This window comes from Somniosus microcephalus, chromosome 8, assembly GCF_052327205.1.
Source record: "Somniosus microcephalus isolate GS21.2 chromosome 8, FLI_Smic_1.0, whole genome shotgun sequence".
Classification (NCBI taxonomy): domain Eukaryota; kingdom Metazoa; phylum Chordata; class Chondrichthyes; order Squaliformes; family Somniosidae; genus Somniosus; species Somniosus microcephalus.
In genome coordinates, this window is record NC_140994.1 from 241368442 (window position 1) to 241389515 (window position 21074).

Genomic DNA, 21074 nt, shown 5'->3' on the forward strand with positions numbered 1-21074 from the left:
TTGTCGGAGTGTTAGGCCTTTACTGAGTATCAAAACAGAATGTTGTATACATAGGGACAAATAAATTGTGATTTTGGATGAAAAAAGTAAGGAAAATCATGTCTGTTGGTTATTTCCAAAATCTAATAGAAGTTGTACAGTGAGGATGATTGCGAAAATGACGTGCTGACAAATCCCTGCCCTTTTGATGTAGCCACAAGCTTTAATTCAAATTGAACTTTGGTGTGACACGTAAACCTCTTTAAGATCATTCAGTGTCCTCTTTAAACCTACTCATTAAATGGTCGAATGTGTTAGTCGCCCTTTCAGGAAAACATTGGAACCCATTTGAGTGTGTCTGAAAGAATTGGTTACAATAAAGTTCATGTTTTTGAAGTTTTTAGAAGTTTTTAAAAGTTTTTCAAACTTTTTGAAATGTAATTTCAATGGAAGAGACTGAAATAAGTTTCTGTGGGCGTGGCTTAGTTTTGACAGATTTTGTGGGCGTGTCTTCCCTTACACATAGGCTGTACGCTGCGCGCCGCCTCCCTGATGTCATATGCTGTGCAGAGCTGCAGCGGTGAACAGCAAGTCTCCATTAAGGGCCTCACACAAGGTAAGTTTTTTATCTTTTCGTAGGTTGGCGGCGAACTCCGTACAGACTGGAGGGTCAGTGGTGTTCCCCAGGGGCCAGTGTTGGGACCGCTGCTCTTTTTGATATATATTAATGACCTGGACTTGGGTATACTGGGCATAATACCAAACTTTGCAGATGACACTAAACTCAGAACTGTAGTGAACAATGAGGAAGGCAGTAACAGACTTCAGATTAGCATAGACAGACTGTTGAAATGGGCAGATGCATGGCAGATAAAATTTAATGCAGAGAACTGTGAAATGATACATTTTGGTAGGAGGAATGAGGAGAGGCAATATAAACAAAATGATACCATTTTAAAAGGGGGTGCGGGAACAGTGAAACAGAGATTTCCACTACGTGAAAAAGCGCTCGACTGCAGTTAAATATGTTTTGTAAATAACGCTTTTTCAGTAGAGGAAGCGCTCCAGACAGATTTCAGAGAAAAGCCGGGAGATATGTGGTTGAGAACTCAGCATGGCCATAAATAGAAGACCACATCAGTTCTTTTCAAAGATTGTGAAAGTCTTGGTGCATTCTGTAACATCAGGATTGAAGTACAATGGGAATGCAAGAGAAAAGTGGATCTTTTTAAACGTGGTGGCCTGGTGTTTCTGCTTCGGGTGCAATTGGCAATCCCAGCGCAAATTGCACCCAAAATTGTGCTCATTATCAGAAGAGCTTTTTTCCCATCAAACTCATTTGCATATCGCCAAATTTAAAGCTCGCTACCCTGTGGTTTCACAAGAGACAATGTCATTTACTTTGTGCAGAGCAACGACTGAGAACCTCAGTGTGTTGTGTGTTGCTGTGCTGGGAGCTTTGCTGCTCAGTCTCTGGACTTCTTCACTAGTCTCTTCCCACAAGGTAGGCAATCTTACTGCAATCATACTTTTTACAGAATTGATTTAAATGTGGTTTGAATAACTGTTCACATTTCGCAAAGGTTTTGCACCATTTAGACTAAACAAGGGCATCAGGTGTTTATTTATAGGTTTCATCTCCTTTTTCATAAAACTCCAATAAGAGGGTTTCTTACAAATCAATGACTGCCATCTGCTATTTTACACATTTTAAGCTTCCCTGCTTGTTGCCTGGTCGATATAAAATTTTCGTCTTTAACTGGATTTGATTTTGAGCTTTCCCAAGTGATGCTCTGGTTCTGTTTGAGCTTTTCATTGTCCTTCAAAGTTCTGCTGATGATTCAGTTCTTTGACTAATCAGTGATGCCCAATTTAGTTGAAAACATCTCCCAGAGAAATAGGAAGTAAAAGAGTCTAAAACTAAAATGTAAGAGAAGTGATGAACCATTATGGGCAAACTTGATTGGCAGCCCTTAGTGTGGGCTTGACGACTGCCCCTACTTTTAGATCAACTCCTCCAGTGAATATGATACAGGGAAAAGCAGAAGCTCTAATTGACCTAAGGATCTGCCTGAAACCCGTTACCTTCTAATTGAGCTCGGAAAGCACAGCAATTACACCTTGCAGTCTGAAATCATCACATTGAGTTATCACAGTTTCCCTTTATTGGCACAGTAATACAGTGTGTGTGAGGTGGTGCAATGCTCCTGCCCTTATAAACCAGTCTCTGACCTACTGTGAGCAGCAGCATAGCAGATACACTACCTTTAAAGAATTCTGTTTGCAAATCTATAAACAGAAGGATTACGGCCTATTTACGGTCATTTGGGTTTTTAAAAAGTCTGACCATAATGAAATAGCCATGAGCTTGTGCAACTGGTCCTGACTCAGGTCATGTGAGTAACTCAAAGCAGTAGCTGGTTCCCTTAGTGTCAACATTTGTTTCTTACCCAAAATCTAAAACAGATGTTCTGGTCATATATTTAATTACTATTTGTGGAACTTGCTGTGTGCAAATTGACTGCTGCGTTTACTACATTAAAAATGTACTTTATTGATTGTAAAGAGCTTTGGGATGTCCTGAGGTTGTGAAAGGCACTATAACTACATGCTACAGGTATCGTTGAGGCAGCGACAATTGCATCTTTAAGGAAAAATTGGATAAATATTTGAAGCAGGGTAAGATTTAGGGCTATGAGAGAGAGTGGGGCAGTGGGATTAGTTTTGGATTGTTCTAGCAAAGTGCTGGCACAGACACAATGGGACAAATTCTACTCTGACGTAATCTTCAATGTCTCTATAGAAAGGAGGGATGGCATTGAAGATTATATTGAGCAATTACCTTTGTATCCATCAGAAAGAACCTTATCCTGGAGGTAGTCATTTACTTGTTAAGGTTCTGCCTGAGAATGTACACATGTATGTGCGTGCACATAGAGAGAAAAAACATGCATTTATAGACTGCGCTTGACATCGAGGCAGCATTTAACCATGCGTGGCCCCAAGGAGCCTGAGTAAAACTGAAGTCAATGGGGATCAGGGGGAATACTCTCCAGTGTTGGAGTCAAACCTGGCACAAAGGAAGAAGATTGTGGTCATTGGAGTCCAATCATCCCAAGATGAGACCATCACTGCCCATATTTTGGTAGCTCAGGAAGGTATATTGGCCTAGAAATTCAGTGCCCTTAGCGCCGATTTTGCGGCGCTAGAGGGCCTAGCGCTGCAATTGGCGCCGGTTCCTAAATTGCCTGGGGCCCTTCCGCGGCGGTAGACCGGTAGCGCTGCGCCGGCACCGATGACGTCATCGGTGTGCGCAGCGTCCCGGTTGCCATGCCGACGGGCCCCAGCGCCGAAATTCAGTTGCGGCCGCCTCGCCCGTGGCAGCCGCAACTAAGACTCTGGCAACAGAGTCCAACATGTGTTTGCGCTGGCGCATTAAAGGCCCCGTGGCGGCCGGCCGCTTTCCCGCCGGCCGCCTGCCCGCAGCTCCCTCCCCGGACTTCTCCCCGCCCCCCCCCGGAACAGATGCAAGCCCGGCACTTGTCCGAGGTGCCGGGCTCATTTTTGAAGAGATTTGCACGGGCCGCGGCCGGGTGCAGGCAGCTCCTCCTTAACGGAAGGAGGAGGCCTGCACTTCCCGAGCCTGCCGCACCGCAGCGGGCGCCGCAGCGCCGGAATAGCGCCGCAATGCGGCGCGTTGCACCAGTTTTCAGGCGCTAAAACCCTTCAGTAGCGCCGGCAGCCGTTTGGGCGCGGCGCTACTGAATTTTTGGCGCGCGCAAAGGGACTTAGCGCCGGCGCTAACTTCCGGCGCTAAAGCCCTGGCGCAGCGCAAACTCAATTTCTAGGCCATTGTGTCCTAAAAATGGGGGCTGCGTGTTGGAATTTTTTGGACTTTCAGTCCCAGCCTCAAGATAGATGTAGGAGTCGCAAAATTGGACTTTATATTATAAAGGGTCAAATGGCAGAAGAGGCCATGATTTTTAAAGACTGTTTTAAAAAGAAGCCCAGAAAAAGGGGCATACAAAATGGCCACCATACCACGTGACCGGCTTATTGGGACATTTTAAAATGCTTCTTGCGAATCCTCAGACAGCTTTGTGGATTCAACCCACAGTAAGTTCTGGAAGCCGTTTCTGAGAGAACGAAACCAGACCCACACATATACATATGGATTAGATGCAGATCCAGTCAAGATCGGCCTGGAGACAGATGCCATCTAAATGTTGACCCAGAAAAAAGGGGACAATTTCATATTCATGAGAACAGCACCAAGGACTAGATAACGAGATCAGCAGGACATTAAAAACAATGAAGGTCATTCCAGACCAGAGATGGGCCTTTACCGGCCATCTAAAATATTTTAAAATACAATAACTACCCCGCTGTGCTCCCAACCCGCCAAAAGTTAAACAAAGACTAACCTGATTTTGGGCGGGAAGTGGAAGCTTCTGGAGGAAAAGTATAATTGGAGGAGTTGAAGTGGAATTCGGAGAGATACAGTCACAGTTGCGGAGACAGTTACAGCTAGGAGCCACAGTTGCAGTGGTCGGACAGGCGAGTTATAAGAACATAAGAAATAGGAGCAGGAGTAGGCCAATCGTCCCCTCGAGCCTGCTCCGCCATTCAATAAGATCATGGCTGATCTGATCCTAACCGCCAATCCACTATCACAGAACCATCTCCTGAATCTAACTGAATTAGACACAAGAAATAGGAGCAGGATCAGGCTACACGGCCCCTGGGCCCGCTCCGCTACCCACAGGGCCATGACCGATCCGAACCTAGAATCATGTCCAAATTCCTGCCCGCTCCCCGTAACCCTTAATTCCCTTTACTTCTAGGAAACTGTCTATTTCTGTTTTAAATTTATGTAATGATGTAGCTTCTACAGCTTTTTGGGGCAGCACATTCCATGGACCTACCACCCTCTGAGTGAAGTAGTTCCTCCTCATCTCAGTTTTGAAAGAGCAGCCCCTTATTCTAAGACTATGCCCCCTAGTTCTAGTTTCACCCATCATCGGGAACATCCTCCCTGCATCCACCCGATCCAACCCCTTCACAATCTTATATGTTTCAATAAGATCGCCTCTCATTCTTCTGAACTCCAATGAGTAGAGTCCCAATCTACTCAACCTCTCCTCATATGTCCATCCCCTCATCCCCGGGATTAACCGAGTGAACCTTCTTTGTACTGACTCGAGAGCAAGTATGTCCTTTCTTAAGCATGGACACCAAAACTGTACGCAGTATTCCAGGTGCGGTCTCACCAATACCTTGTACAACTGAAGCAATACCTCCCTATTTTTATATTCTATCCCCCTAGCAATGAAAGCCAACATTCCATTGGCCTTCTTAATCACTTGCTGCACCTGCATACTAACCTTTTGAGTTTCGTGCACCAGGACCCCCAGATCCCTTTGTACTTCAGTATTTTCCAGTTTCTTGCCATTAAGATAATAACTTGCTCTACGATTTTTCCTGCCAAAGTGCATAACCTCACACTTTCCGGTATTGTATTCCATCTGCCAAATCTCTGCCCACTTACTTAGCCTGTCTATGTCCCCTTGCAGGTTTTCTATGTCCTCCTCACTCACTACTTTCCCTCCCATCTTAGTATCATCTGCAAACTTTGATATGTTACACTCGGTCCCCTCCTCCAAATCGTTAATATAGATTGTAAAGAGTTGGGGACCCAGCACTGACCCTTGCGGAAAACCGCTAGTTACTGATTGCCAGTCTGAGAATGAACCATTTATCCCAACTCTCTGCCTTCTGCAGGATAGCCAATCCTCTATCCATGCCAGAATATTACCCCCAATCTCGTGATTTTTTATCTTAAGCAATAATCTTTTGTGTGGCACCTTGTCAAATGCCTTTTGGAAGTCTAAATACACTACATCCACTGGTTCCCCTTTATCCACCCTATATGTTACTTCCTCAAAGAACTCCAGCAAATTTGTCAAACATGACTTCCCCTTCAAAAAACCATGCTGACTTTGTCCTATTAAATTATGATTATCCAAATGTCCTGTTACTGTCTCCTTAATAACGGACTCCAAAATTTTACCGACCACAGATGTTAGGCTAACCGGTCTATAGTTTCCAGCCTTCTGTCTGCTGCCCTTTTTAAATAAGGATGTTGCATTAGCAGTTTTCCAGTCTGCCGGGACCTTTGCTGAGTCCAGGGAGTTTTGGAAAATTATTACCAATGCATCCACAATCCCTACCGCCACTTCCCTCAAGACCCTAGGATGTAAGCCATCAGGTCCAGGTGATTTATCCGCCTTGAGTCCCATTATTTTACCGAGTACCACTTCCTTAGTGATTTTGATCGTATTTAGCTCCTCCCCCTCTATAGCCCCCTGTTTGTCCAGTGTTGGGATATTCTTAGTGTCTTCTACTGTAAAGACTGATACAAAATATTCATTCAGTGTTTTTGCCATCTCCATATTTCCCACCATTAATTTCCCGGTCTCATCCTCTAAGGGACCAACATTTACTTTAGCCACCCTTTTTCTTTTTATATAACTATAAAAACTCTTACTATCTGTTTTTATATTTTATGCTAATTTACTTTCATAATCTATCTTCCCTTTCTTAATCAATCTTTTTGTTATTTTTTGCTGTCTTTTAAAGTTTTCCCAATCCTCTATCCTCCCACTAGATTTGGCTACCTTATATGCCCTTGTTTTTATTCGAATACTATCCTTAATTTCTTTACTTAGCCATGGATGGCTGTCTTTTCTTTTACACCCTTTTCTTCTCAGTGGAATATATTTTTTTTGGAAGTTGTAAAATAACTCCTTAAATGTACACCACTGATCATGTATCGTCTTACCCTTTAATCTATTTTCCCAATCCACTCTACTCAATTCCGCTCTCATACCTTCATAGTCTCCTTTATTCAAGCTTAGCATGCTTGTTTGAGATCCAACCTTCTCACCCTCTAATTGAATATGGAATTCAACCATGTTATGGTCACTCATTCCAAGGGGATCCTTTACTAGGACATTTTTAATTAATCCTGTCTCGTTACACAGGACCAGATCTAAGGTTGCTTGCCCCCTGGTCGGTTCAGTTACATACTGCTCAAGAAACCCATCCCTAATACACTCAATGAACTCATCCTCAAGGTAGCCCTGCCCAATTTGATTTGTCCAATTAATATGATAGTTAAAATCCCCCATAATTATAGATGTTCCCTTATTACAAGCCTCAACTATTTCCTGATTGATACTCCGTTTAACAGAGTTGCAACTGTTCGGAGGCCTATAGACTACGCCCACTAGTGTTTTTTCCCCCTTATTATTCGTTGGAGAGTAGCTGGGTAAAGAGGAGCTGGTTTGGGAGAAGATCAGCGAACTCCTCTCCACCATGGAGGAAGGCGAAGAAGACTAAGCCGCCATCAAGAAGACCACTCGAGCCGGCGTCCCGCCCCAGGGTCAAACATCGGGAGATCATCGACCAACCCCGGGCTGTTGACGAAAACAAAAGGCCTTCTCCCAACTCGGAAGAGACAAAAATAAACAAAAGAGACAATTGGAGCCAGCCCAAGGCTCCTCTGACCGGGGTCGAGCCGACGATCCCCAACCCCGCCGACATCCAAACCAGCCGGTGTCCAGCCGCCCCGACCCCCACCTCAGGAGAGAGGTGTGGCGCAGCTCGCTGGGGCTCCACGATCCACGTGGAGGCGGAACGCCTGAAAGGATCAAACGCAGACTGGTTCAAAACCTTGCACTTCCTAGTTGGATTGATGAGCATGTTTCTGGCCCTTCACAATCAGATCTAGGTAGGTTTAAGGGGGTGGATTTAAGGGTACAATTAACATGAGTTGTTGTCCCTCGATGTTCCGTGTGTTTCCTTATTTCATGATGATTTTTGTAGAGTATAAGATCCCTGTATTTGCCTTAGCTAGCATTGTGCCGTTATGATTTGTTTGTGTTTTTCCCTCCCATGTACTCTCTTATCTGCTTGCATTTGATTTATTTTACCATATGCAATAAAATTTCATTTCGTTTCATCAAACTTGGTCTACAAGAGTTTTCTCTACATTGTAGTTCCTGCCCCGAAGACCAGAGTACAGAATCTAAGGGGCGAGTGGGTCGAACCACTCAAGGTTTTACTGTGCAAGAGAGAGAGGCCTCTAGAGAGAGAAACCTCTGCGATCTAAAACCCCTTACATAGACTGCTGCCATCTCTAGGATGCTGATTTGAATCATAGGCAATCCCAATACAAGGAATGTCTTTGCTTAATACAGAGTGCACCAACCTGAGGGAAGATTATCAAACAGCTCACAATAACAGCAACAACAACAACTTGTATTTATATCGTGCCTTTAATGTAGCAAATGTCCCAAGGTGCTGCACAGGGGTATTTTAAGAAAAAAATTTGACACTGAGCCACATAAGGATAAATTAGGGTAGGTGACCAATAGCTTGGTCAAAGAGGTAGTTTTTAGGAGTGTCTTAAAGGAGGAAAGAGAGGTAGCGAGGCGGAGAGGTTTAGGCAGGGAATTCCAGAGCTTAGGGACTAGGCAACAGAAGGCATGGCCACCAAAGGTTGAGCGATTATAATCAGGGATGCTCAAGAGGGCAGAATTAGAGGAGCGCAGATATCTCGGGGGGTTGTGGAGCTGAAGGGGATTACAGAGATAGGGAGGGGTGAGGCCATGGAGGGATTTGAAAACAAGGATGAGTTGTCACACAACTGACAAGCAAAATCTATTGGTGCACAGGTGTGATGGAACTAAGTTGACTCTGATTGGGCTCAGTGTTAGTGATGAACACACCAAGACTTTCCTTTTGGTAACTACTTCTTTTAACCCTAATCTTGACCAGCCTTTTATATTATTTTATATCAGGTTTTTTTTAATTAAAAAATGTATTCATTTACAGGATGTGGGCATCGCTGGCAAGGCCAGCATTTATTGCCCAGCCCTAAATGCCCTTGTGAAGGTGGTGTCCTGTAATATCCTTTCACTGAGATGCAAAACAGCCTTGTAAAGGTTTTTTAAAAATGCACAACAAAGATTTTTTTAAATAAATTATTCTCGAGATATTGGCATCGCTGGTAATGCTAGCATTTTTTGCCCATCATCAATTGTCTTTGAGAAGGTGTCGGTGGGCCTTCTTCTTGAACCTCTGCAGTCCATGTGGTGAAAGCTCTCCCACAATCCTTTTAGGTTGCATGTTGGCCGCTATTGCAAGGAGGTTGGCGTACAAGAGTAAGGAAGTCTTGCTACAATTGTACAGGGCTTTGGTGAGACCACACCTGGAGTACTGGGCACAGTTTTGTCTCCTTATCTAAGGAAGGATGTACTTGTCTTAGAGGCAGTGCAACGAAGGTTCACTGGATTGATTCCTGGGATGAGGGGGTTGTCCTATGAGGAGCGATTGAGTAGATTGGTCCTATACTCTCTGGAGTTCAGAAGAATGAGAGGTGATCTCATTGAAACATATAAGATTCTGAGGGGGTTTGACAGGGTAGATGCTGAGAGATTGATTCCCCTGGCTGGAGAGACTAGAACTAGGGGGCATGGTCTCAGGATAAGGGGTCAGCTTTATAAGACAGATGAGGAGCAATTTCTTCACTCGGAGTGTTGTGAATCTTTGGAATTCTCTACCCCAAAGGGCTGTGGATGCTGAGTTGTTGATTACATGCAAGGTTGAGATAGATAGATTTTTGGACTCTAGGGGAATCAAGTGATATGGGGATTGGGTGTTAAAGTGCAGTTGAGGTCAAAGATCAGCCATTATCTTACTGAATGGCGGAACAGACTCGAGTGCCCGTATGGTCTATTCCTGCTACTAATCCTTAAGTTCTTAAGGAGGTAGGGAGTTCCAGGATTTTGACACAGCGAGAATGAAGGAACGGCAATATATGTCCAGTTAGGATGGTGTGTGACTTGGAGGTGAACTTGGAGGTGATGGTGTTCCCATGCACCTGCTGGCCTTGTCCTTCTAGGTGGTGAAGTTCACAGGTTTTGGAGGTGCTGCCGAAAATGCCTTGGCGAGTTGTGCAGTGCGTCCTGTAGATAGGACACACTGCAGCCATTGTGCGCAAATGGTGGAAGGCGGGAATGTTTATGGTAGTGGATATGTTGACAATCAAGCGGACCGCTTGTCCTGGATAGTGTCGAGCTTCTTGTAAGTGGAGAGTATTCCATCACATTCTTGACTTGTGCCTTGTAGGTGGTGGAGAGGTTTTGGGGAGTCACTTGATTCAGCAAACCCAGCATCTGACCTGCGCTAGTAGCCAAGGCATTTATATGGCTGGTACAGTTGAGTTTCTGTTCAATGGTGACCCCATGGAAGTTGCTGGTGGTGGATTTGCCGATAATAATGCCATTGAAAGCATATTATTATATAGACATTGTCAATAAATTGAGCAGCAGTGAATAAGAAAATGCTAATTGCTGTTAATTCATATCCTCGGTTACATAAAATGCATAGTTAAATAAAACTGATCAGATAACCTATGTGGAAGTGAAAATTACATTGTGAAAATCTTTGCAAGTGTACATTTTGTCCATTCTTCCTAGAATAGGTTTCATTTAATTTTTATTTCTACTTCAATGACTTTATTTTCAGTTGGAAAGTCTATGTGGCTGGTGGATAAGAGGTGGATTTTGCACGGTCCACCGTTTATTAGGATGATGAGTAACTTTTATTACATTTCTCACAGGAAGAGCTGGAGAAGAAGTTTGTGAAGAAATTTACTGAAGAAGTTTATTGTATAGAAACATAGAAACATAGAAGATAGGAGCAGTAGTAGGCCATTCGGCCCTTCGAGCCTGCTCCGCCATTCAATGAGATCATGGCTGATCATCCAAATTCAGCACCCTGTCCCTGCCTTCTCCCCATATCCCTTGATCCCTTTAGCCTCAAGAAATATATCCAACTCTTTCTTGAATATATTTAATGAACTGGCCTCCACCGCCCTCTGTGGCAGAGAATTCCACAGGTTCACCACTCTCTGGGTGAAGAAATTCCTCCTCATTTCAGTCCTAAATGGCTTACCCCTTATCATTAGACTATGACCCCTGGTTCTGGACTCCCCGGCCATCAGAAGCATCCTTTCTGCATCTAGTCTGTCCAGACCTGACAGAATTTTATAGGTTTCGATGAGATCCCCTCTCAATCTTCTAAACTCCAGTGAGTATAAGCCCAATTGACACAATTTCTCCTCGTACGTCATTCCTGCCATCCCAGGTATCAGCCTGGTGAATCTTCGCTGCACTCCCTCCATGGAAAGAACGTCCTTCCTCAGGTAAGGTGACCAAAACTGCACACAATACTCAAGGTGCGGTCTCACCAAGGCCCTGTACAACTGGAAGACATCCTTGTTCTTGTACTCGAACCCTCTTGCTATGAAGGCCAACATACCATTTGCCTTCTTAACCGCCTGCTGCACCTGCATGCTTACCTTCAGCGACTGGTGCACAAGAACACCCAGGTCTCTTTGCACTTCCCCTTCTCCCAATCTATTGCCATTCAAATAATAATCTGCCTTCCTGTTTTTGCCACCAAAGTGGATAACATCACATTTATCCACATTATAGTGCATTTGCCATGTTTCTGCCCAATCACCCAACCTGTCCAAATCGTACTGGAGTTTCATGACATCCTCCTCACAGCATACCCTGCCACCCAGCTTTGTGTCGTCTGCAAATTTGGAGATATTACATCCAATTCCCTCGTCCAGGTCATTAATATATATTGTGAACAGCTGGGGTCCTAGGACCGATCCTTGCAGTACCCCACTAGTCACTGCCTGCCACTCGGAAAACGACCCGTTTATTCCAACTCTATGCTTTCTGTCCGCCAACCAGTTCTCTATCCAAGTCAATACCTTGCCCCCAATCCCATGTGCCTTAATTTTGCACGCTAATCTCTAATGCGGGACCTTATCGAAAGCCTTCTGAAAGTCCAAATACACCACATCCACTGGTCCTCCCTTATCTATTTTACCAGTTACATCTTCAAAATATTCCAGTAGATTAGTCAAGCATGATTTACCTTTTGTAAATCCATGTTGACTTTGTCCGATCCTGTCATTGCTTTCCAAGTGCTCTGCTATTACATCTTTTATAATGGACTCTAGCATTTTCCCCACTACCGATGTCAGGCTTACCGGTCTATAATTCCCCACTTTTTCTCTGCCACCTTTTTTGAATAGTGGGGTAACATTAGCTACCCTCCAATCCATGGGTACTTATACAGAGGCTATCGAGTTCTGGAAGATGACCAGCAATGCATCTACTATTTCTAGGGCCACTTCCATAAGTACCCTGAGATGTAGATTATCAGGCCCTGGGGATTTATCGGCCTTCAGTCCCATCAATTTTCCTAACACCATTTCCCTACAAATACTGATATCTTTCAGTTCCACCCTTTCATCAGACCCTATGTTCCGCGGTATTTCTGGGAGGTTACTTATGTCCTCCTTTGTGAAGACAGAACCAAAATATGTATTTAGTTGGTCTGCCATTTCTTTGCTCCCCATTATAAATTCCCCCGATTCTGACTGCAAGGGACCTATGCTTGACTTCACCAATCTTTTCCTCTTTACATATCTATAAAAGCTTTTAAAGTCAGTTTTTATGTTCCCTGAAAGCGTACTCTCATATTCTATTTTCCCTTTCTTAATTAACCCCTTTGTCCTCCTTTGTTGAATCCTAAACTGCTCCCAATCCTCAGGATTATTGCTTTTTCTGGCCAATTTGTATGTTCTCTCCTTGGATCTTATGCTATCCCTAATTTCCCTTGTTAGCCACGGTTGAGTTGTGGCATTGCCACATTGGGGAAACGCTGTGTGTATGTAGATAAACCTGTATAATCCCCTTTTAACTGCTGTATTCCCCTCCCCACGTAAGACAGTTGCAAGCTGAGAGGAATAAGGCACGTTCAGACTTGCCTGCTGCTGAGAGAAGGAAAACCAATCAGGTTCCAGCAGGTGACCAATCCGTGAGTCATCACAGGTTCGCGGGCTTCACGAATTCAGTACTGTATTGTGAGAGTTGGAGTAAAGACCTATTTCTTGTAGCTCGCTGTGTTGTCTATTTGTTTACATGGGAGACCGTAGTCCCCCACATTGGTGACCCCGAATGTCAGCGGCCGAAGCCCCCGACTCACGCAGCCCTATGGAGGCCAGCAACGACCCGATGGCAACCAGCAGCAGCCTGATGTCGGCCGGCGCCACATCCTTGAAGCTCCCCACCTTCTGGGAACACCAAGCACCAGCTTGGTTCGCGCACTCGGAGGCCCAATTCACCCTTTGCAGGGTTCAAGACGATGAAGAAAGGTACCTCCACGTAGTCTCAGCACTAGCAAGCTCTACCGCCGCCGAAGTTCTCGACCTGCTGGGGAATCCACCACAGACCGGCAAGTACTCAACCATTAAGGGCCGCTTGCTGCAGGCTTATGGCCTGTCCAGGGAGGAGAGGGCCCGCAGGCTTCTCTCACTACCAGGCCTCGGCGATTCTACCCCGACCCAGTTGATGAGCCAGATGCTTGCGCTCCTGGTCTCTGAACCGCAGTGCTTCTTGTTTCGGGCCCTTTTCCTGAGCCTGCTTCCTCAGCAGGTACAGACTGCCCTCGCGGGGTCCCCGATCACGGACTGCGTACAACTGGCAGCCGCCGCGGACAAAGTCTTCGCTGTCGCCGAACTCGGCTGTGCAGCCGCGAGGCTCCCTGACACCACCGAGCACACGCCGCCACGCCAGGCCGCAGAACTATGCTACTACCACGCGCGTTTCAGTCACAAGGCCCAACGCTGCAGAGCACTCTGCTCTTTCGATCAAACCAAGATGGCCGCCCGGCCCAACACACCAGACCCGCGCCACCGCCTTAGGCCCGCTCGACCGCACCCCCGCCGCCACGATGGCCATCGGCACCGCAGGTAAACTGCTGTACATAACCGACTTTCTTTCAGGGCGCAGATTCCTTTGCGACACCGGAGCCCAATGCAGCATATTTCCTGCCTCCCAGCTCGACATCCAGGCAGGCCGCAGCGGCCCACCCCTCGTGGCGGCAAATGGCGCAGCCATCGCTACTTTCGGAAAGCGACGGGCCGAGGTTTGTTTCAACGGCCAGCGATTTACGTGGGATTTCGTGACGGCCTCGGTGGCACATCCCTTGCTGGGCGCCGATTTTCTTTGCGCCCACGGACTCCTGGTCAACGTCCGCGACAGGCGCCTGATCGACGCAGCAACTTTCGCTTCACTGGCCTGCCAGCAGAGCAACAGCCCGGCCCTCGTCAGGTCCTGCTCCGCCCCGGCGCATAACGACTATGCCCGCCTAGTCGCAGATTTCCCGAGGCTCACACAACCGACCTTCTCAGCTGCGGCAGCCAAGCATGGGGTCGAGCACCACATCGCCACTACGGGATCACCAGTGTTCGCTCGAGCCAGACGCCTGGACCCAGCCAAGATGGCGGTGGCCAAGGAAGAATTCACCATGATGGAAAAACTGGGCATCATCCGCCGCTCGAACAGCCCTTGGTTGTCCCCCCTCCACATTGTGCCCAAGCCGGGCGGTGGCTGGCGCCCCTGCAGCGACTACAGACGGCTCAACGACGCCACCACACCTGATATATACCCCATTCCGCACATCCAAGACTTCTCGGCGCACCTAGCAGGAAAGTCTGTCTTTTCCAAGGTCGACCTGATTCGCGGCTACCATCAGGTCCCCGTCCACCACGCAGACGTCCAGAAGACGGCGGTCATCAGCCCCTTCGGACTGTTCGAGTTCCTGCGCATGCCCTTCGGGCTTAAGAACGCCGCACAGGCCTTCCAACGGCTCATGGACTCTGTCCTATGGGACCTGAGCTTCCTGTTTCTCTATCTGGACGATATCCTCGTGGCCAGCACCAGCAAGGCCGAGCACATCGCGCATTTGCGCTCCCTTTTCCAGCGCCTCAGCCAACACGGGCTAATCGTCAACCCGGCCAAATGCCAGTTCGGAGCAGCCCAAATTGACTTTCTCGGCCACAGAATCTCGCCAAGGGGAGCCATTCCCCTACCTTCCAAGGTGCAGGCAGTGGCGGACTTTCCCCAGCCCACCTCAGTCAAGGCGCTGCAGGAATTTTTGGGGATGGTCAATTTCTATCACCGGTTCGTGCCCAAGGCCGCCGCACTCATGTGCCCCCTCTACGAAGCCACCAGGGGCAAAACGGGCAAAGAGCAACTCACCTGGTCCAGCGAGATGGCGACAGCCTTCCACCAGACCAAAAGCGCCTTGGCCAACGCCACACTACTGGCCCACCCCATCCCGGGCACCAAGACCGCCCTCACCACGGACGCCTCGGATTATGCCGCCGGCGCCGTCCAGCAACAGTGGGTCGAAGGCGCGTGGCAGCCACTGGCATTTTTCAGCCGACAGCTGCGCAAGAACGAGCAGGCCTACAGCACGTTCGACAGAGAGCTCCTGGCCCTGTTCCTGGCAATCCGGCACTTCCGTTTCCTCCTGGAAGGCCGGCCATTCACCGCATTCGTGGACCACAAGCCGCTCACTTTCACCATGGCCAAAGTAACCGAACCCTGGTCCACACGCCAACAGCGCCAACTCAACTTCATCTCGGATTTCACCACAGACATCCACCACGTCGCCGGCAAGGCCAATTTGGTGGCCGACTGCCTCTCAAGACCCTCGCTCCACGCAGTGCACCTGGGCGTCGACTACGCCAGCATGGCGAGAGACCAGGCCGCCGACGCGGAGATCCAGGCCCTCAGGACATCAACTACCAGCCTCACCCTGGCCGACATCCACTTCCACGCAGCCGGCACAACCCTCCTGTGTGACATCTCAGTCCCCTCGCCTAGGCCGGTCGTCCCATCCGCCTGGCGCAAGTGAGTTTTCGACATCATCCACGGCCTCTCACATCCAGGGATGCGTGCGTCTCAGAAACTTATGTCCGCCAAGTTCATCTGGCCTGGACTCCACAAGGATGTGAGAGACTGGACCAACACATGCGTGGCGTGTCAGTGCGCTAAGGTCCAGCAGCACACCAAGGCGCCATTGGAGTGTTTCCCGGTGCCCGAGAGGCGTTTCGACCACGTCGATCTGGTAGGCCCCTTGCCGCCGTCGCACGGTTTTACACACCTGCTCACGATCGTCGACCGCACCACCAGATGGCCCGAGGTGGTTCCCCTCACCTCCACCACCACGACCGACATCGCGCGAGCATTCGTCTCGACATGGGTGGCCCGGTTCGGCGTGCCGACCGACATATCCTCGGACAGAGGCCCCCAGTTCACCTCCCACTTGTGGAATGCCATCATCGCTGGCCTCGGCACCAAGTTGCACAGGACAACAGCCTACCGCCCGCAGGCCAACGGGCTCTGCGAGCGCTTTCATCGTTCTTTGAAAGCCTCCCTCCACGCCAGCCTGGCCGACACCAGCTGGATCAACAAACTACCCTGGGTTCTCCTGGGATTGCGCACCGCGCCCTAAGAGGACCTCCGCGCCTCCACGGCCGAGATGGTCTACGGCCAACCGCTCAGAGTACCAGGCGACTTCCTCCCCCTGACAACGGAGGCGTGGTCGGCCGCCAGACAGCTTTCCCTGCACGAGGACGCGGCCCAGCAATTCTGTCCAGTGCCCACTTCGCAACACGGCCCGCATCCGTCCTACGTGCCTCGAGACTTACGACATGCGGAGTTCGCCTTCGTGCGCCGGGACGCGCACAGAGGCCCGCTGCAGGCACCATACACCGGCCCCTTCCCAGTATTGGAGACGGGGGACAAAGCTTTTCTTATCGAGGTCGGCGGGAAGCCGGACCTTATTTCAGTAGACCGCCTCAAACCGGTGCACCTGGACCTCAGCTTCCCATTTCGGCCGGCTCTTCCCCCGCGGCGGGGCAGGCCTCCCGCGTTGGCGGCGGCCCCACAAGAGGACCAAGACACGCCAGAACCTTACTTCCCGGCCGCCGCCCCACCTTCTCCGGCAGCCCGTCCAGCCAGCCCATCGGCAGACCAGCCGCCAGACCAGCCGACGAACCAACCGGCCGACCTCCCAGACAGCCCTCCTCACACGCCAGATGGCTACTACAGCCGCTACGGCCGCTTGGTCAAACCTCCACAGAGACTGACTTTTACAGTTAACGAGGATTCTGGGGGGGCGTATATGGCGTTGCCACATTGGGGAAACACTGTGTGTATGTAGATAAACCTGTATAATCCCCTTTTAACTGCTGTATTCCCCTCCCCCTGTAAGACAGTTGCAAGCTGAGAGAAATAAGGCACGTTCAGACTTGCCTGCTGCTGAGAGAAGGAAAACCAATCAGGTTCCAGCAGGTGACCAATCCGTGAGTCATCACAGGTTCGCGGGCTTCACGAATTCAGTACTGTATTGTGAGAGTTGGAGTAAAGACCTATTTCTTGTAGCTCGCTGTGTTGCCTATTTCTTTACGCGGGAGACCATAGTCCCCCACAGAGTCACCTTTTTTGTTTTATTTTTATGCCAAACTGGGATGAACTTCTGTAGTTCATCCATTCGGTCTTTGAATGTTTGTCATTGCCTATCCACCGTCAACCCTTTGAGTGCCATTCCCCAATCAATCCTACCCAACTCGCTCCTCAGACCATCGTAGTTTCCTTTATTTAAATTCAGGACCCTAGTTTCTGAGTCAACTACTTCATTCTCCATCTTAATGAAGAATTCTATCATATTATGATCACTCCGACCCAAGGGGCCTCGTACAACAAGATTGCTAATTAATCCTTTCTCGTTACATAATACCCAGTCTAAGATGGCCTGATCTCTGGTTGGTTCCTCGACATATTGGTCCAGGAAACCATCCCGTAAACACTCCAGGAATTCCTCCTCCACAGTATTGTTACTAATTTAGTTAGCCCAATCTATATGTAGATTAAAGTCACCCATGATGACTTCTGTGCCCTTATTGCACGCTTCTTTAATTTCCCTTTTAATGCCATCCCCAACCTCCGCCTTACTGTTTGGAGGTCTATATACCACACCCACTAATGTTTTTTTCCCTTTAGTATTTCTCAATTCTACCCATACAGATTCCACATCATCAGAGCTAATATCCTTCATTACAATTGTGTTAATCCCTTCTTTAACCAGTAATGCTACCCCTCCTCCCTTTCCTTTTTGCCTATCTTTCCTGAATCTCGAATACCCCTTGATGTTGAGTTCCTAGTCTTGGCCGTCCTTGAGCCACGTTTCCGTAATCCCAACCAAATCATATTTGTTTACCTCTATTTGCGTAGCCAATTCATCCACCTTATTACAAATGCTCCTCGCATTAAGACACAAAGCCTTCAGGCTTGTTTTTTTAACGCTCTTAGACCTATTAGAATTATTATTTACTGTGGCCATGTTTGATTTAAACCGTTGATTTCTCTGACTGCCACTTTTGTTTTTCTCCTTCCTATCTTTTGCTTTTATCCTTGTTTTCCTTTCCTCTGTCTCCCTGCTCAGGTTCCCAACCCCCTTCCATTTGAGTTTAAACCCTCCCCCACAGCACGAGCAAACACTCCCCCTAGGACATCGGTTCCAGCCCATCCCAGGTGCAGACCGTCCGGTTTGAACAGGTCCCACCTCCCCCAGAACCGGTTCCAATGTCCCAGGAACTTGAATCCCTCCCCCTGGCACCATTACTCTAGCCACGTATTCATCTGCAGTATCCTTCTATTTCTACTCTGACTAGCACGTGGCACTGGTAGCAATCCTGAGATTACTACCTTTGAGTTCCTGTTTTTTAATTTACCTCCTAACTCCCTATATTCCGCTTTTAGGACCTCATCCCGCTTTTTACCTATATCGTTGGTGCCTATATGCACCACGACAACTGGCTGTTCACCCTCCCCTTCCAAGATGTTCTGCAGCCGCTCGGAGACATCCTTGACCTTTGCACCAGGGAGGCAACACACCATCCTGGAGTCTTGTTTGCGGCCGCAGAAACGCCTATCTCTTCCACTTACAATTGAATCCCCTATTACTATAGCTCTACCACACTTTTTCCTTCCATTCTGTGCAGCAGAGCCACCCCTGGTGCCAGGAAGTTGGCTGCTGCTGCCTTCCTCTGCTAAGCCATCCCCCCCAACAGTACTCAAAGTGGTATATCTGTTGGAGAGGGGGATGGCCACAGGGGACCCCTGCACTACCTGCCTGCGCCTAGTACTCTGCCTGTTGGTCACCCGTTCCCTTTCTTCCTGTCCAACCTCTACCTGCGGCGTGTCCAACTCCGTAAACGTGCTATTCACGTATATTTTACAGTTCCAAGTTAGAATTGGGAAATAATTTGGAAAGCTGTTTTACCTCATTTATTTTCTTCACAGTCTGAAGTGTTTAAATATTCAGGAAATGTGCCTCGGTTTTCCTTCTGGTGGTTTTCTGGTGCTATATATATATCTATATCTATATGTATATTTCTTACAGGGAAAGAGACGGAATCTGTGAAATGAGGCTACGATTGTTCTGCAGCAAAATGCCAGCTGGTTTGATGTTCAGTTTCTTTGTATTTCTACTTCCATCTGTTTTCACACAAAGTAAGTGCCTTATTTCCACCAATCACATTCATATTGTTTTACTTTATCATAGTGTTTAATGAATTCACCCAGCTAGTATTCAGCAAGCAAGTAAGGTATTTATTTTCTCGTCCCTGCTCCTTTAAACAGGGGGTAGAGTTTCCGCTTTGGGCACAATCGCCGATTCCGCCACAAATTGCGCACAAAATTGCACCTGTTTTGAAATTTTTTTTTTCGAGTTTCCGCTCAAGCTCATTTGCATATCGTTAAAAGCAAACTCTGCCCTGAAGCAGCGCAATTGGACAACGTTTTAAAACATCTTTTTTTTTTTTTAAAGTTGCTTTAAAAAATATTCCTTGATATATTTAATACAACTGGAAATAGGTTTATCAAAAAATAAGCATTTTAAATCAGTGTCAATCCACCACCTGTGAGTAAGTGATTTTAAATTATTGAAAATTAATTCAAAAAAATATACAAAGCTGTTCTCTTGTTAGATGTGAGTTCATTACTAAATTATAAAAAATAATCATTCAAAAACATATCTATTAGTGTCCTTATGCACAAAAGTTCCAGCTTTTTTTTTGGAGCCTCCTCGAAGGCCTGCAAATGAGTGCAATTAGTGGAAACTCCCAATGGTGATTAATTCATCCTGGGGCGTGGCCAGTTTCCAGCACGAGGTTTTAAAAGTAGCGCAAAAGATGGTGGAAACTCTAGTTCTGTTGAACGCAATTTCCGCTTAAACTTCCGCGATCATTTGCACCGTTTACGCCGATATCAAGGAAATCGTGCTGAAAAAACAGCGTGATCGAGCGGCAACGCCAGGCCGCTGTGTAAGTTCACTTTTCAGAGTCCAACAGTGGAACAACTTAATAAAATGAAAAATGTAGGCAGATTTCTCATTGCTCTTCAATGCCTTTTCCCGATCTATCTATTAATCTCTCTATCTGTCTATACGTCTACTCTTGCATGTAGCAAAGGTCCATTAGAGCATTTTCTGTATTCTATGATATGTTATATTTGATCAATCAACAGCTTAACAGATTGCATGTGGTATAGAATGGGTCAAAAGTAATAACAATATTAAAATGTTAATAAATGTTAAAATTAGGAATTATTGAGAATCATGTTTTGTGTTTGAGGCTGTGCAACATAAAAGTTACAGTTGGGTAAAACATCATTTGAAAAGGTTTGATGGTTTGTCGCTGATCCTCACTTCGGGTCACATCTTGGTTTAGTGTCCAAAGTTGTTTAAACATCACCGTGAATACAGTGTGCACAGAGCCATTGTGGTTTTGGTAATTGTGATGTGAGCTGGTATTTAATCAAGTCTTACAGACACATGCGATTTACTGCTTTATATCACTTCCCTTATGACAATATAGATAAAATAATGGTTACAATGAGGATTAGTTTACTGTTGCCCTTGAAATGAAGGAAGATAATGATTCTAAGGTGGAAATGTAGTCCAGGGAATGGTAACGATTAATTATTCACTGAATGATGTGACCACTGTCACCAGAGGCCATCTGGAATTATCCAAATGTATTAACGTTAAATGTCACCATCACAGCCACAGTTGTCACCTTTCACAGATAA

General features: G+C 47.1%; 1 protein-coding gene across 3 annotated transcripts in view; it reads left to right on the plus strand.

Moving 5' to 3' along the window:
- Positions 1-546: 546 nt before the first annotated feature.
- LOC147114201 (uncharacterized) overlaps positions 547-21074 on the plus strand; it is a 64641-nt gene continuing 44113 nt past the window's right edge. For 2 of the 3 annotated variants that reach the window (XM_085995865.1, XM_085995867.1), the window contains exons 1-3: positions 549-595; positions 1390-1483; positions 19387-19496. In XM_085995865.1, coding sequence (XP_085851991.1) covers positions 19409-19496 — 88 coding nt within the window. In that variant the 5' untranslated portion in view covers positions 549-595; positions 1390-1483; positions 19387-19408. Of the gene's footprint in view, positions 596-1389; positions 1484-19386; positions 19497-21074 lie in introns of all 3 variants that reach the window. The other variant, XM_085995866.1, reaches the window with a different exon arrangement.